General features: G+C 45.6%; 1 protein-coding gene across 3 annotated transcripts; it reads right to left on the reverse strand.

The window, feature by feature from the left end:
* Window positions 1-1971: 1971 nt before the first annotated feature.
* On the reverse strand, window positions 1972-16515 carry MAD2L2 (mitotic arrest deficient 2 like 2). Of its 3 annotated transcripts, XM_040326078.1 has the most exons (10): window positions 16248-16515; window positions 15396-15400; window positions 13438-13487; window positions 11545-11663; window positions 9968-10039; window positions 9133-9233; window positions 7771-7865; window positions 7614-7687; window positions 4687-4779; window positions 1972-2950 (listed from the first exon to the last, which is right to left on the reverse strand). In XM_040326078.1, exons 3-10 carry the CDS (start codon window positions 13475-13477, stop codon window positions 2909-2911), a joined length of 636 nt encoding a protein of 211 aa, XP_040182012.1. In that variant the 5' UTR covers window positions 13478-13487; window positions 15396-15400; window positions 16248-16515; the 3' UTR covers window positions 1972-2908. The 3 variants fall into 3 exon arrangements, with proteins under 3 accessions (XP_040182012.1, XP_040182011.1, XP_040182013.1); XM_040326077.1 differs by lacking the exon at window positions 15396-15400 and having other exon boundaries at window positions 13438-13485; window positions 16252-16515; XM_040326079.1 differs by lacking the exon at window positions 15396-15400 and having other exon boundaries at window positions 13438-13485; window positions 16220-16275.
* Window positions 16516-18099: the final 1584 nt, after the last annotated feature.

Consider the following 18099-nt stretch of genomic DNA (forward strand, 5'->3'; position numbering starts at 1 on the left):
AGAGAGCAGCACCCTGCCCCTTACTCCGCCCACCACAGAACAGCACCCAACCCCTCCTCCTGACTCCAGCCACTAGAGAGCGGCACCCGGCTCCTCCTTCTGACTCCGCCCACCACAGAGCGGCATCTGGCCCCTCCTCCTGACTCTGCCCACCATAGAGCGGCGGTCTTCCAGTGACATCAGGGGTTCGGTGAGGTATGTGCACCGCAACGGACTGAGGAGGGTGGACGTCTGGACCCCCAGAAGGGCCAAGAGTACACACTCTGTACATAACGCACTCCTGAACCTCACACTCCTGAACCTCACACTCTGTACATAACGCATTCCTGAATCCTTCCACACTTTGTGTAATGCACTCTTCCACAGTGTGTGTAAAACCATTTGTAATGAAGCTTTTTATTTTTTATTAAATGATTGTATTGGAGTTTGTGTGACTCTTGCTTGTGGCACAGCAATCCAAGCTAAGGACATGGATTACTAGAACCATGTCCTGTGGACTGATGAGACCAAGAAACTTATTTGGTTCAGATGGTGTCAAGCGTGTGTGGCGGCAACCAGGTGAGAAGTACAAAGACAAGTGTGTCTTGCCTACAGTCAAGCATGGTGGTGGGAGTGTCATGGTCTGGGGCTGCATGAGTGCTTCCGGCACTGGGGAGATAGAGTTCATTGAGGGAACCATGAATGCCGACATGTACTGTGACATACTGAAGAAGAGCATAATCCCCTCCCTTCGGAGGCTGGGCGCAGGGCAGTATTCCAACAGAATAACGACTCCAAACACACCATCAAGATGACCACTGCCTTGCTAAAGAAGCTGAGGGTAATGGTGATGGACTGACCAAGCATGTCTCCAGACCTAAACCCTATTGAGCATCTGTGGGGCATCCTCAAACAGAAGGTGGAGGAGCGCAAGGTCTCTAACATCCACCAGCTCTGTGATGTCATCATGGAGGAGGGGAAGAGGACTCCAGTGGCAACCTGTGAAGCTCTGGTGAACTCCAAGCCCAAGAGGGTTAAGGCAGTGCTGGAAGATAATGGTGGCCACACAAAATATCAACACTTTGGGCCCAATTTTGGCATTTTCACTTAGGGGTGTACTCAATTTTGTTGCCAGCGGTTTAGACATTAATGGCTGTGTTGAGTTTTTGAGGGGACAGCAAATTTACACTGTTATACAAGCTGTACACTCACTACACAACATTGTAGCAAAGTGTCATTTCTTCAGTGTTGTCACATGAAAAGATATAATAAAATATTTACAAAAATGTGAGGGTGTACTCACTTTTGTGAGAAATTTGTATATGTATATATATATATATATATATATATATATATATATATATATATATACACACACACACACACACACACACACACACACATACATACATACACACAGTGCCTTGATAATGTATTCATACACTTTGTGTTGGTCTATCACAGGGGTCTCCAAACTGCGGCCCTGGGGCTGGATGTGGCCCTTTGCTTGCCTTCATCTGACCCTTGGGGCACTATTCCATCCACTGACACCAACAATGGGGAATCATTTTTGTTGCCGACACCAACAGTGGGGCACTATTCCTCCAACTGACACCATCAAAAGGGTGCAATTCCTTCCATTGACACCGACTATGGGGCATTAGTCCTCCCACTGACACCAAAGATATGGTATTGTTTACTCCCTCTGGACATGTTTGACTCCCAAAAGGCCACCGTTCCGGCCCCCCTAAGGTCTGAAGGATAGTAAACTGGCCCCTTCTTTAGAAAGTTCTGAGACCCATGGTCTATCACATAGAATACATTTATGTTTTTGGTTGTAACATGACAACATGTGGAAAATTTCAAGAAGTATGAATACTTTTTCAAGAGTGTGTGTGTAAAAAAATAAAAATGAATGAAAACAAAAGAACATTTAATCCAAATACAAAATATGCAACACATAAAATACACAGCGAACAAGGACAAAGCAAGTGATTTTTCACAATTTATCGACAAGTTCCAAAGTTTCATGGACAATTCAATTTTGTTAAAACATAAAGATAGTTTGTAACTTAACATAGAAATTATTCTTCTATTTCACCCTGCAGCAAGCCTTGAATTTTTCTTTTGTAACAGTATACAAATCAGCAGATTCGATTTTTCACATGCTGCAGATCATGAAAACAGCTCTTCTGAAGCTCGGGGCAGAGCTTGAGGTCAAACAGAGACAGCAAAATGCATGGAAGCTGACAATCATGTTTTTATGTGTACTTTAGTGCAAGATATAACAAAAACGGACTTCCAGCCTTGCACAGTTGTACAGGTTCCTCTCCTGGTCTGAAATTGCTTACGCTAAATTTCACTGCACACTGTGCGCTTCTAACAACGTGCAATAAAAGCCGCACCATGTCAGATAGAGGCCCCCCACGTTTCCTGGCCGGAGGATGTCCAGCGTCATCTAGCCGATTCAAAACATTTTGATATTATCATGACTGCTCCGAACAACCAGCACCAGCCATGGTCAGCCTGCAATGCCTAAAGAAGTACACAGACCCAGTGATGAAATCCCTGGGGTCTAAATTTAGTATGAAATGAAAACAGAATTCAAATTTTCACGAACATGTTTATAAAGGGGGCAGGAAGGAACCAGGGAAGCCTCAAACACTGCAGCATAGGTATAAACATGGCTCCATAATGGACATTCCTGTGAAATATATCAATTCCACCAAAAGCAGTTTGTCGATCCTCTCTCCAGAACGAAGGAGACACGAGATTGGAGTTTGTGAAATGAGTTCCTTGTATACAATCGATGGGTCGTCTAAAAAGGAGACTGAAAATATGAATTCAGCCAATCACAGAGCCTTTATCATCTTCAGGAAATAATGATGTCGGTGGGGGCTTAGCTGTAGGTGAGTCGCAGAGTCGGATGTCAAGTGCATTTCTGTGCTCTTTCTTCTACATAAAGCTGCATCTGAAAAGACCAAGAAAGTAATAAATCAGCATAGTAATGTGACCAATCACTCCTCATATCTGTAAAGCTTAGTGTCAGAATATTGCACCACTGGCTGTGGCGGAGTACATCCAAGACTAAATTATAATACTGCATCGAGACACAGAAGGTTCACTTATGAATCACAGCGCTCAACATTAGATGAGTCTTAAAGGACAAATGCTCTTCAAAACAAAAGTGCACTTCTCCTTTTTGCCCCCTTCTTCAGCCGTAACCCACCTTCCCGTTCCACAGATGCACACTTACCTCAATCCTCAGCTCCTGCACATTACAGCCCCATATTCTATGGGACGGTCTCCAATCCTATAGCCGTGCAGTAATGCACAGGTGCAGTATTGTAGAGGACACACACCCAGCTCCACTGACGCACTTCACCCCCTACTAGGGTTTAATTGTAGAGTGTGCTATGCTTGAGCCCCAGTAGGGGGAGAAATGTGCTTAGCGGCGTTTCCTCACCAATGCTGGAAAAATTAAGTTGTTTTTATGCCTAGGAGGACAGCAGGGTGCAGCTTCCTATTATGCTGTATGCATTAGTTTGGGATGAACAGATGCCGGAGATGTGATCAGCCGCAGCTTTAAGGTTAAACAGCTACAAATACTTTTACAGCGGACTTTTAAAAATCAGGTACTTGCCCATGCCTGGGTTCCAGGGTTGTCTTCCCTAACTGCTGCTTCTTAGGCCTCGTACACACGACCGAACATGTCTGCTGAAACTGGTCCGCAGACCAGTTTCAGCGGACATGTTCGGTCGTGTGTACGGCCGACCGGAAAATTTTCCGGCGGATCGGACAGGTTTCCAGCGGACAAATGTTTCTTAGCATGCTAAGAAACATGTCCGCTGGAAGCCTGTCTGTCGGACATGTTCGGTCGTCTGTACGACTTACCGGACATGTCTGCTCGGCCGAAAGCCCTCGCATGCGTCGAAGTGATTCGACGCATGCGTGGAAGCATTGACCTTCCAGGGTCGCGCACGTCGCCGCGTCATCGTCGCGGCCACGTCACCGCGTATCCTGTACGCAGGGATTTTGGTTCGATGGTGTGTACAACCATCAGACCAAAATCCGGCAGCGGACATGTCCAAAGAAAACGGTCCTGCGGACCGTTTTCATCGGACAGTCCGTCCGTGTGTACGAGGCCTAACCACTGGTGGTCCTTTGTGCCATCATCTTGAATATGAGAGCCATCTGTGGCTTCCTGAATGTGCAAACTTGAGTGGCACCTTGTGCATGGTCCTGCCACCTCCTGACATGTCCCAGGAGGCTGGATAAGAGGAGGCAATGCAAGGGACATCATCCTTGCCTAGGGGAGGACTGCAGAAATGGGGACAGGTACCAATAAAAAACAGTACTCACTCTCACCCTCCCCCAGAAAGACTTGTTACTTAGTTATAGGCTTGAAGGGCTCCAATTCATTCCAAAAGGTGTTCAGTAGAGTTGAGAGCTCTGTGCAGGACACTAGAGTTTTCTACACTAAACTCATCAAACTCATGGAACTGGCATTTAGCACAGAGGTTGTGTTATGCTGTAAAAGATAAGGATCTTCCTCACCACAAAGTGTAAACCTGTATTTGTCTAAAATAAAGTGACACTTATTTGCTCAGACTGATTGTGTACCAATAACCAACTGATGATGAGCTGTTGTGACCATTAAAATCATTCTTAGGTATTACAATATTAAGAAAAGTTCCTAACACTCACCTTCAATATATCGGAGGTCATGGTCTTCAGTGGTATGAGCCGAGGTTCCTGCATGTGTACATCCTGCTCATCAGCCAGGATCCAAGGGAAATCCTATGCAGAAACCAACCACAAAGATTAAAGGTGGATATATTCAGTGACAGTTTTCTGGGACTCTGTGAGGTTGATTTACTAAAACTGGAGAGTGCAAAATTGTTTCCAGCTGTGCATGGTAACCAATCAGCTTCCAATTTCATCTTGCTCCATTAAAGCGGGAGTTCACCCATTTGTAAAAAAAAAAAAATTTCTCCCCTTAGCTTCCAGCTCGTTCGGTCTAGGGGAATCGGCTATTTGTATTAAAATATGAGCAGTACTTACCCGTTTTCGAGCTGCATCTTCTTCCGTCGCTTCCGGGTATGGGTCTTCGGGAGCGGGCGTTCCTTCTTGATTGACAGCCTTCCGAGATGCTTCCGACGGTCGCATCCATCGCGTCACTCGTAGCCGAAAGAAGCCGAACGTCGGTGCGGCTCTATACTGCGCCTGCGCACCGACGTTCGGCTTCTTTCGGAAAATCGTGACGCGATGGATGCGACCGTCGGAAGCCTGTCAATCAAGAAGGAACGCCCATTCCCGAAGCCCATACACGGAAGCGACGGAGAGGATGCATCTCGTAAACGGGTAAGTACTGCACATGTTTTAAAATAAATAGCCGATTCCCCTAGTAAAAACGAGCAGGAATCTAAGGGGGAAAAGTGCCCTCTAAGGGTGAACCCCCGCTTTAAGCTTTGACCAAAAAATAATAATCTGGAAGGCGATTGGCTACCATGCACAGCTGCACCAGATTTTGAATTTCCAGTTTTAGTAAATCAACCCCTGCGACTTCATAATAAAGCTGAACTCCGGGATTAAGGATGAGCTCTGGCGTGTTCGCATGGAACACGTGCAGAGCCCGCCAGGAAGTGTGCACGGCGCTGCGCTAATAACAGCCAGGGAGACATTTCACGATCCCTGCAGCCGAGCATCGGGACAATGTCTCCCTGGCTGTGATTAGCTCAGCGCCGTGCACACTTCCTGGCTGGCTCTGCACGTGTTCTATGCGAACACGCCAGAGCTCATCCTTATCCGGGATAACCAAATATTATCTAAATACACAAGCCATGTGTACTCGGCTTTGCGGATTTCTTCCAGATCTGTGTAGTAATCCAGTGTGGAACTTCCTGGAGTTTCCAGTAATAAAGACTCTCTCTCCTTGTTTAGGATAACTGGTCTGCTCTCCGCCCTGTCCTGTAGTTTTCTGCAGGCAGTCTGTAGTGGATGGAGCCTGCTGGGTCCCTCCCACAGCTCTGTTCTCTGCATAGGGTATATACAGCATAGTGATGATGTCACGGCTACATTTACAAGGCTATACCTGGGTTTGAAGGGAATTGGGTGCACACAAAGTGGACTTAAAAGCAGGTGCTGGCTTTTAATAAATGGACACTTGCCTGTCCTGGAGTCCCACAATGTCGGCACCGCAGCTGATGTTTCTGCCGGGTGCCGTCGCCACCATTGTGGGTAAGGGAAACCTACTGTGAATGCGTGAGGCCCCGCTCCTCTCTATTGGCCTGGCAGCTGGCGAGGAGGAGGAGCCCCGCGGTGACATCACGGGCTGCGGCCCGGACTCCCGGAAGTGGGAAAGGATACCAGGTATCCTGTCCACCCCCCACCTGAAAGGTGCCAATTGTGGCACCCGGGGGGGGGGGGGGGAGATCAGATGAGCGGAAGTTCCACTATAATCTCCGCTATAAATAACTTATGAATATTAAAGTGAGACTTCACTCTCTCAATTAACATTGATTATTTTTAATCCTTATGCTGCTAGTAAATAGATAGGAAAATATTTGCTTGTTTTAAACTTTTTTTCTACATTTCTTCAGCTGCTGCCTGGTTTCTGTGCCTAGGTGAATGAAGTCCTCACTTCCCAGGAGGGGAAGAAATCGTTTTCTCAGCCAAGCACACCTTCCTGTCTGTATACCTGAGCTAAGGGCAGATAGAGTCCAGGAAGTAAATGCTATATGAATCATCTGCCCTTATTCAAGATGGCCATGGCTAGGAATGCTAGGGAGTTGTTTTTCAAAGTGATTTCTCAACAAAATAAAGTATGGCGACATGGATGAATGGGGGAGTTTGCATTGAATATTAAACATGAATTATATAGCATTTTTAGTTTGTGGTGCTCAGATACAGTGTAGTTTCACTTTAAAGAATAAATTAAATGTTTTTGTGCCTGGGGTTCAGCTTTAAGAAGTGTCAATACATCTGTCAGGCTTTCATTGGTCTGTGTCCCCATTAAGATGATTTGCCCTCATTTCCTTTGTGGTCACAGACAGGAAGTGAGGGGCAATATTCCCATCAAGCACACAGACAGCAAGAAAAAACATTAGGAACCCTTCTTTACTCTATCCAATACAAAAAAATAAAAGTTTTGTCTGGCACGAGGCATTAAAATGGGAGGAAAATCAAAAAAAGCAAACAGGCAACTCCACCCGACAAGCCCCCACCTAGAACCAAGATGTTATTTTATTTTTCTAAACTACTTTGTACACTCCAAATATTCTGTCTAGCTCAGTGATGGCCAATTCACCTGATAAAGGAAGCCTTACATGCAGCTCCAGACATTACAAAAGGCTGCACATCATATTCAGGGAATGCAATACTATAGAAAAATCAGTCAGAGATCCCAGACATGCTATAGGAGAGGTTAGACTGGGGACATAGAGAGACAGACTGAATACACATTAAAACAAAACAGAAAAAGGGGTGAAAATCATAAGAAAAAGTAACCGTGTAAAAGATATAAGGGGGCTCTGGGGGTTGCACAAAAAGTGCCAAGGGACTGCATACAGCCCTTAGGACGCATGTTGGGCTTCAGGGGTCCAGCTAGTCATCTAAACTGTCTGGTAACTCACCTTTATAACTTGAATTTTTTCCATATTCTTTGTGGCTGCTTCCCGTGTATGGACCAATATAGTAAACGTACAGCCTGGAGGAAAATGATAATCATTACAGATTCCATTTAAATCTACATCCAAAGCAAAAGGACAATGCCCCAGCTGTGAGCAGTACCTGGCGGATTGTTATCTAGCACGGCATCACAGACGCTGATCTTCAGAATAAACGCCCTCAGCAGTTGCTCTACGTGAGACAGAAGGGAGTCGGAACTGTGCAAAAGACAAACAGAATGTCAGAGCATTTAGGAAGGCTTCCAATCTAACACCCTGGCCACACACAGATTTTACAGCCCCCCGATATGAGAGAGAGAGCCAGCCCCCCGAGTGCACACACAGAGAGCCAGCCCCCCGAGTTCACACACAGAGAGAGCCAGCCCCCCGAGTGCACACACAGAGAGAGAGCCAGCACCCCCTTGACTGTACAGAAGTACAGACCAAAAGTTTGGACACACCTTCTCATTCAAAGAGTTTTCTTTATTTTCATGACTATGAAAATTGTAGATTCACACTGAAAACATCAAAACTATGAATTAACACGTGGAATTATACATAACAAAAACGTGTGAAACAACTGAAAATATATTTCATATTCTAGGTTCTTCCAAGTAGCCACCTTTTGCAACAGACACATCTCTAGAACTGGTAAGAGGAGACTGTGTGAATCAGGCCTTCATGGTAGAATATCTGCTAGGAAACCACTGCTAAAGAAAGGCAACAAGCAGAAGAGACTTGTTTGGGCTAAAGAACACAAGGGATGGACATTAGACCAGTGGAAATCTGTGCTTTGGTCTGATGAGTCCAAACTTGAGATCTTTGGTTCCAACCCCTGTGTCTTTGTGCGACGCAGAAAAGGTGAACGGATGGACTCTACATGCCTGGTTCCCACCGTGAAGCATGGAGGAGGAGGTGTGATGATGTGGGGGTGCTTTGCTGGTGACACTGTTGGGGATTTAATCAAAATTAAAGGCACACTGAACCAGCATGGCTACCACAGCATCTTGCAGCGGCATGCTATTCCATCCGGTTTGCGTTTAGTTGGACCATCATTTATTTTTCAACAGGACAATGACCCCAAACACACCTCCAGGCTGTGTAAGGGCTATTTGACCAAGAAGGAGAGTGATGGGGTGCTGTGCCAGGTGACTACCTCTTGAAGCTCATCAAGAGAATGCCAAGAGTGTGCCAAGCAGTAATCAAAGCAAAAGGTGGCTACTTTGAAGAACCTAATGTGTATATATATATATATATATATATATTTTTTTTTTTTTCTTCCCCCACTATGATTTCACTGCTGAAAGGACAGCACTGTTTAAAAATAACATATCTACTGGAGTCATGCCAACATCTATGCATGCAAGTGTGGCATTATCTTACCTCCAGCCTAGTTTAAAATGAAAAAAAAAACTGAAGATGTGAAACTTTATAATGTAGGTTAAAGCTGGGCACTCTAGAAGTAAGATATATTATTGGGAATCACCTGATGGAAAGGAGCGGAGGCTGTGCCATTTCAAAAACAAATCTCTCCACCGGGTGGTGCTCTTTATTCAGGATGACCAGAACAACCTTTTCCACATCATTCTGCAAAGCAAAGGAGAAGAAAGTGTCAGAGAGCAGCTACTAACGAAGAACCCCACCACGATTTCAATATAAAGTGACCACAAGACATAAAGCCAGTGTAATTAAAAGGTCTGTTCTTTTTTTAATAATAACAAACACATTATATCTACCCGCTCTGTGCAGTGGGTTTTGCACATAGCACCCAGATTCTCTTCTCGGATCCCTCACCGGCGCTCCTGGCCCATCCCTCCTGCCAAGGTGCCTCGAGAGCAAACCAGCTTGCTGTGGGAGCACCTGAGCCGCTGCTCTGCTTGTCCATTCAGACACAGAGCCGCGGCTCCGTCCCCTCTCTTTGCTCACTGGCACCCGCTGCTGACTCAGCCAATGAAGAGTGCGAGTCCCTGAAGAGCCGAGACTCTCGTGTACATCGCTGGATCAAAATGGGGCTCAAGTTAGTATTAGGGGGGCTGCTGCATACAGAAGTTTTTTTTACCTTAATGCATGAAGGTAAAAAATCTTGAGCATTTAGAAACTTTAAAGTAGATGTAAACCCCAACTGGATGACATTTAGTTTGCTCCGTGCTATTTTTTTCCCCATTACAGTGCTACTGGTGTACTCCAGCCTCTTTCAGCAACTTTCCGCTTACATGCGCTCGCTCCAGTGCATATGCACATCATTGCTTATACATGTACATGTCCTTGTTTGCCAGAGTGTGTGTTGGATGATTGGAGCGTGTGCCCACATCAGGTCTTACCTTCTCTATCAGGGGTTTAACACAGTGCAGCGTGTCCTGGATGTAGCGATTCAGCTCAGGATGACACGACATCTAGAAAACACACATAATATATGAAGACATTGAGCAGACTGCAAGAAACAGACATATGAACAATCTGTGCTTGACTTGCTCTTCCTCTCCACCTCCTGCCATTGCATTACCTTCCCTGACGAATACCCCGTACACACGATAGGAATTTCCTATGGGCTAAAATCTGATGTAATTTTCTGTCAGAATTCCGTTCAAGCTGTCATGCATACACACTGTCAGACTAAATTCCGACTGTCCAAAACGCGTGACGTAAAACACTATGATGAGCCGAGAAAAATTAAGTTCAATGCTTCCGAGCATGCGTCAACTTGATTCTGAGCATGCATGTTTTTTTTTTCTCCGTCGGAGTTCCACACAGACGATCGGAATTTCCCATATGATTTTTTTCCATCAGAAAAAAATAAAACATGTATTTCCAAACTCTGACGGAAAAAAAAATCCTATGGGGCCCACACACGATAGGAATTTCTGATGAAAAGATTCCATCAGACTTTTTTCATCAGAAATTCCTATCGTGTGTACAAGGCATAAGTCTTTAGAGCTGAACTGCAGTACAGACTCCTCTCCTGCACTAAAATTACCTACTCTGTTTTTGCTGCATACAGTGAGCTTCTCACAACTTACATTTTAAATGCCCATCAATGCAGCCTTATCAGCGTCCATCTGCAGCCTTGCCCAGCGTCCATCTGCAGCCTTGCCCAGCGTCCATCTGCAGCCTTGCCCAGCGTCCATCTGCAGCCTTGCCCAGCGTCCATCTGCAGCCTTGCCCAGCGTCCATCTGCAGCCTTGCCCATCCAGCCTTATAAGTGTCCATCTGCACCTTGCCCAAAATTGCAGCATTATGTATTTTTTAATTTAGCGCCTCAGCCGAGCTATACAGAGCTGGATTTCCTGTGTATTCGGCTTCTCTCGGCGGGACAGGGCATGACTGTGAGCCTAGCCGAGTACACAGTACGATCGGCTCAGCTCCGTCTATGTCGGCGGCGCTCAGAAACAGCGAACGATCGGCGTATAACACGCACCCACGATTTCCCCCTGATTTTAAGGGGAAAAAAAGTGCGTGTTATACGTCTATAAATACGGTAGATAAAAATACCAACCAAAAATTGTCCCATGTTTGCACTATACAATGTTACAATAATTGAAACAAAACCCAGAATCTTACCATCACATACTAGTCCTGTTCAGCATTAGCATTCAGCATGCAATAGTGATAACTGAAGGGGAAGAACACTGCTGCCCTTTGCACACCTGTCACAATGACTTAAACCCAGATGAAGCTTTGATCTGCTGAGCTAAGAAGTCACTGGAACATTTCTTCCTCAGCCGACTCCTGCTCAATATTTTACCAACCCCCCCTCCACACAGATTATTGGAAATCAATCTCATTAATACGGGGTATAGTAGCCTAGGGTGGTAGAGGAAGGTGCACTGGATTTATGTGGATAATATGGGGGAATTGTTTATACAAGAGACACTAAAAAAATGATTATTTTACGATTTACCTGAACTGGGACATTATACTTCTTCCTCTTCTGGAAGATTCCAGTCGGATAGACCTCTCTGACATAGAGGATCAGGTGCACAGCCACCTCCAGGAACTCGCATAGGATGTCCGCCACCACTGAGGGGAGGAAAGCAGCAGAAATTGTTTAGCATCAGCACAATATAGAGCACATTTCTGCATGTTTGAATGGTAGGCTACAAAGCTTTCTCAGGGAGCTTAGATGATATTGTTTTTTAGAAGGGGAGAGAGTCCACTCCTTTTAGTACCGGTATATAGCCAGATCATTGCCCTCACAGTGCTGTCATGTCATATCCCCAGCTGGGACAAGCAAGCTGTAGCTAACTAGTGCCTCCAGGTGATGGGCACAAGATTGCCACAGCATCTTGGCCACTAGTGGTGGGCTACACACAAACACACACACACACAATGAATTCCAGCAGCGAGCAGCCCACTATTCCCATGCAGCCCACATTTACAGGGCAGTGCAGAACCAATATGACTGGAGGCAGGAACAAAAAAAAAAAACTGGAGGAATTAAGACATCACAGCACTGCCAGCACACAATTGGCACAGCCATTACCAAGAGATAGCCAGCCATGGGCCCCTCCTGCTCTTCTTAAAGCGGAGGTTCACCCTAATTTTAGACTCAAAGTTAAACACACAGACTGAGTGTCTATATCGAAACGTCGCCGTTTAAAAAAATTTAAAATCAATTCCATACCTTGTTTCTGTGTTAAGAACCAGGCACTTCCTGGTTTAGCGCCCGCGGGAGCAGGCGTGTCGCTTTGGCTGCGATCGCCCCAGTGTCTCCTGTGAGCACAGCGTGACGCTGCCCAGGAGACGATTCTCTAGCCTACCAGAAGCACTCTCGCGTGATTTGACACATGGATGTCGTCACAACGGGGCGTACGCCAGCCGTTGTGATGGCAACCGTGTAGTGTTGACCGCGCCGCTCGCCGTCAACACTACACATGTGCAGGATAGAGCGGTGAATGCTGGGACATCAGCATTCACAGTATCCCTGAAGGATTTGCTTGTGGGCTTCAGAGTGCCCACAAGCAAGATGGGAGCGTTCAGGAAATATTTTTTTTAAATTATCTTTTACCGCAGAATGACAATGCGGACAGCTGTTTAAATAGGACACGTGAGTACACTATTAAAGTATTGTAAGAGCGGCAGATGCATATAAAAAAAAAAAAAATTAATTCCCGTGGCACCCCCGCTTTAATATTCACCCATAATAACGTCCAGCCAGGGCAAATCCCTGGGAGTCAGTTAGAACTTTTACACTTTAAGCCACAGATGCACCTGCATGTGCGTGCACCACCTGCATTTCAGCCACACCCCGCCGGGTTCTTGCATAGTCCATCTGCACAAACTGGCTCCCTGCTTTGCGACACTTGTCATCACACCAGTGTCAATGCTAGGAAGGTTGGATCCCCTTATTGGTTCACCCCCACCCCAAGTATCTACGGTATTCCCCAGAATCCAACAGATATAACAATGATTTTAATAGGATCTTTAGCAGGAAAGAAAATAGGGGGGGGGATAAGAGACCTTTGGGCTTGTTCGGGGTTACAAAACCACTCAACTTAAACATAATTGTCCCACTACTAATCTTCACTCTATTGTAAGACTACGGTCACCTGAAAAATCAAATGCAACAACACTTCCGAGAATGTCAGAGACCTGGGACACACTGGGAAGCAATGCTTGCATTCAATTTTTTTGGTTACAGTAACTCTTTAACAGAGTGAAAATTGGCAGCAGGAAAGATAAGCTTAAATCCTTTTTTTTCCCCTCCAGGGACAGTCACTTTAATCCAAATATGAGATACTAGGAGTATATAAGAGAAGATGGCCCCAGCAGCCACCACATGTTTTTTACTTACCTTGCCCAAAGTTTAAGTCTTGTCGGGTGAGAGTGGTCATGTTTCCATCTAATAATAAACAGGAAATACAGCATATTAGTGATTTCATACCACAAACTGGGAAGAGATAAGTAGGATGGGTGGTGTTATATTGTTTTATACACCACGCCTGGGAAATTATCTAATAATCAATCATTCCTTTATAGAAGTGCATGTGTATATGAATACAACAATCTAAACCTAAAAATAAATAAATGAAGAAATAGGAAAACATTTTTTAAATTAAAAAGCTTAACCTAATAAACGTGAAATATTTGCTGCAACCTCCTTAATAATACGAAGAGTGTCGAGCAGGAAATCATAAAGTATTTTCGCGTCTCCTGGAACCTATGAATACTTTATGATTTCCCGTTTTATTGTTTTACTAAGCTTTGTGGAGGACTGAAATGCCAGCGAAGAGCTGCTGAGAGTGTCGATTGATCGGTAAACAGAAGGCATGAGCTCCGGCGTGTTCGCAAAGCCCACGTGCAGACTCCCTGGCGGGCTCTGCACGTTGAGTGTGCGAACACGCCGGCGCTCATCCTTACTAAACAGATAGGACAAATGGCTACCTATAGGCTACATAAGGGATATAAAATAGCCATTACAGTGTATGGTAATCCTAACTTGAAAAGTTGGTTACTATTTCACTTAACCACTTGCCTCCTAGGCACTTTTACCCCTTCCTGCCCAGGCCAAATTTTCAGCGCTGTCACACTTTGAATGACAATTACACAGTCATGCAACACTGTGCCCATATGAAATATTTATAATTTTTTTTTTCCACACAAATAGATTTATTTTGGTGGTATTTAATCACCGCTGTTTTATTTTTTGCTAAACAAAACAAAAAAAGGCAGAAAATTTTGTAAAAAAAAAAAAAAAGGGGGGGGGGGAGAAGAGGCACTGGGCAGGCACTATTGGGACTGAACTGATAATCAATCCCCTGCTTATCAGTGTAGATGTCCCTTCAACACAAGCTGGTTATCGGCCCTCATCTCCCCTCATGCCGAGTTAAATCATGATCAGCTGTCATTGGACACAGCTGATCCCTTGGTAAAGGGCTGCTGTGATTGGCCCCCTACACCGATCTGTTATCAGCTGAGTCCAAAGGACTCAACGATCACAGAGCGCACTGCAGCGCGATCATGGGAGGACGTTCATGGATGCCCTCCCGGCAAAGTAAGCCCACATTGTAGCCGTCTTTTCAGCTATAGCGTGGGCAGGAACTGGTTAAAGAGGTTCCCCCCCCCCCCCCCCCAAAAAAAAAAGTCAGTAGTTCCAAATACTGTAGCTGTTGACTGTAAATAAAAGGACATCACACTTACTTGTCCAAAGATTCAGCACTCTCTTCACCAAGGATGAGCTCCGGCGTGTTCGCAAAGCCCACGTGCAGAGCCTTCCAGAAAGTCGGCACTGCACTAATCACAGGCAGTGAAACATTGTCCCGATGCACGGCTGCAGAGATCAGGAAATGTCTCGCTGCCTGCGATTAGCGCAGTGCAGTGCCGACTTCCTGGCGGGCTCTGCACATGGGCTTTGTGAACACGCTGGAGCTCATCCTTACTCCTCACCAGGGCCGGTTCTTCAATGGTCTTCAGGCCCCCGGCGCCACCTTGCTATCTGTGGAAAGCTGGCTATGACTCTTTTTGGCTTCATAGCTGGCTCTCTGCCTCACAATTCCCTGTGAAAGGTCCCACAGCCTCCTGTGATGTGTCCCAAGAGGCTGAAGACGGGGAGTGAACTTCTGCTTGGATTGCCTAAACGTGGGAGCAGGTACCCAAAGCCGCTGATCAAGAGAAATTTTCCAATATGTCCCTTCAGAAGAAGTGAATCAAATGTTCGACTTCTGTCGAGCAGGGAAAGCCACATGCTGATTACAATTTGGCTGATACCTGCTGAATCAAGAATCATCCAAAAAGGGGAAGTTCCCCTTATCTGTCTCCTCTTCTCCCTCTCCACTGCCACATTTGGCACCTGCTGGGGGGAGGAAGCAGGTACCTGGTTTTAATAGGGACCTGCTCCCACTTCCCTGCAGCCTTCCAGGACACTTCATAGATCCCAGAAGACTGCAGCACATTCAAAAAAGCACAGCACACTTCATACATGCGCAGTATCCCTTAGTCAAGATGGCGGCGCCAGCACCCGATAGCCAATTGAAGGATTAGCCGGGGGACACACACCGCTGGATGCCCGGACAGGTAAGTGTAGTATATTCTGCATTGACGTTTACCTGCACATATGGCACATCAGAGAGGATTACTATGCCTGGATAAATGCTGATGCAGATGTCATTACATGGCCACGTACAGCCAGCCATTCACTTGTATTGGAAGCTGTATGTGGGCATGTGTGGCTCCCTGGGTACCAGAAAGTGTCAGGGAATTTCTTCGTCAGCACGCTGCTAACCCTCCGTCTTCATGAGGCCCACCTCTGGTAATGATCGGAAATAACAAATTACACAATAACAACACTCATCAACATAATAAGAGCCATGAGGAGGGTTACACAACAATGATCACTAATCAGAACACTCACAATGAGGGCAAATGATAGGAATAGCAGCTACAGGAACATACCAGTCAACTAAAAATAACAGCAATAAAGGAAATGAGGAGAATCACAAAAACAAAACAGAAATAATAATAAACATCATCATATATTTACAACAAAACACTGACAGTATAATGACAATAACACAAACACCACAGAACAATAACACTAATGACTCCAGTAATAATAATAATCTTCCTATCCTCTATACCAGTATGGGAGCTGTCAGCACACTGTACACACCGGTCTCACACAGCAGTGGCCCCTTCAGCCCCCAGATTTGGGGCCCCCCAGTCTTTCTCTGTGTCTCTCCTCCTGCAGACAGCAGTCTTCCCGGCGCAGCGCTGATGACGACACCGCTCTCTCCTCTCCGGTTTTCGGGCACCGATTGATGATGTCACCGGACACCGTGCCGCTTTTAGGTCCTGAGCGCGGAGAGAGGAGCTGTGAAATGCAAAACTGCCGGTGGGTGTAACAAGATGTCCGCTTGCCCCCTTCTCAGTCTATCCTTACTGTGGACGAGTGCGGGGTGTAGCAAGATGGCGGCGACGAAACGTCACTTCCGTGACTAAATCTGACGAGTCGCCATATCTGATGAAACACCTGGAAGCCCCCATGACAAGGTGAGGCTGCTGGGACTTGTAGTTTATAGGGCTTAAAGTGGAACTCCAGACCAAACTCATTTTAACCCCCCCCCCCCCCCCCCCCCACACACACACACTTCCAGAGGGAAGGGGATTTTCACACCACAACGGCCAAAAATTGTGGTCCTGCTGAATTCTGTGCAGTGTATGGCAAAGCTGCAGTACAATAATCCTAGCATTGGTGTCAGTGCTATTAACACACATTGGTGGACATGGCAGTGAAAGTTTATGCCCTACCCCCGCTGTGTGGAAGGATTTACGGCAGCTAAATGACCCAAGGGGTTTTTACAATTCGGCACTGCGTCGCTTTAACAGACAATTGCGCGGTCGTGCGACGTGGCTCCCAAACAAAATTGGCGTTCTTTTTTCCCCACAAATAGAGCTTTCTTTTGGTGGTATTTGATCACCTCTGCGGTTTTTATTTTTTGCGCTATAAACAAAAATAGAGCGACAATTTTGAAAAAAATGCAATATTTTTTACTTTTTGCTATAATAAATATCCCCCAAAAACATATATAAAATTTTTTTTTTCCTCAGTTTAGGCCGATACGTATTCGTTTACCTATTTTTGGTAAAAAAAATCGCAATAGGCGTTTATCGATTGGTTTGCGCAAAATTTATAGCGTTTACAAAAGAGGGGATAGTTTTATTATTTTTTTTTTTTTTACTACTAATGGCGGCGATCAGCGATTTTTTTTCGTGACTGCGACATTATGGCGGACACTTCGGACAATTTTGACACATTTTTGGGACCATTGTCATTTTCACAGCAAAAAATGCATTTAAATTGCATTGTTTATTGTGAAAATGACAGTTGCAGTTTGGGAGTTAACCACAAAGTGGCGCTGCAGAAGTTAGGGTTCACCTAGTGTGTGTTTACAACTGTAGGGGGGTGTGGCTGTAGGTCTGACGTCATCGATCGAGTATCCCTATAAAAGGGATGACTCGATCGATGCAGCCGCCACAGTGAAGAACGGGGAAGCTGTGTTTACATACGGCTCTCCCCGTTCTTCAGCTCCGGGGAGCGATCGCGAGGGGGCGGCTATAAAAAGGGGGCCGTCGTCCCGGATCGCTCCCCGCGGGAATCCGACCGCCGCATGTAGCGCGGGGGGGGTCCCGATCGGACCCCGGACCCACGTCTAGGCAGGGACGTACAGGTATGCCAATGTGCCTGTACGTGCCATTCTGACGACGTATATGTACATGCGGCGGTCGGGAAGTGGTTAATGACCAGGCCATTTTTCGCAATACGGCACTGCAAACTGCGTGTCATGCGATGTTGTATTCAAACGAAATTGATGTCCTTTTTTCCCCCCACAAATAGAGCTTTCTTTTAATGGTATTTTTTCACCTCTGAAGTTTTTCTTTTTTGCGCTATAAACAAACCAATAGCGATAATTTTGAAAATAAAAAACTATATTTTTTACTTTCCGCTATAACACATATT

The sequence above is a fragment of the Rana temporaria genome, chromosome 10 (genome assembly GCF_905171775.1).
Source record: "Rana temporaria chromosome 10, aRanTem1.1, whole genome shotgun sequence".
Taxonomy (NCBI): Eukaryota; Metazoa; Chordata; class Amphibia; order Anura; family Ranidae; genus Rana; species Rana temporaria.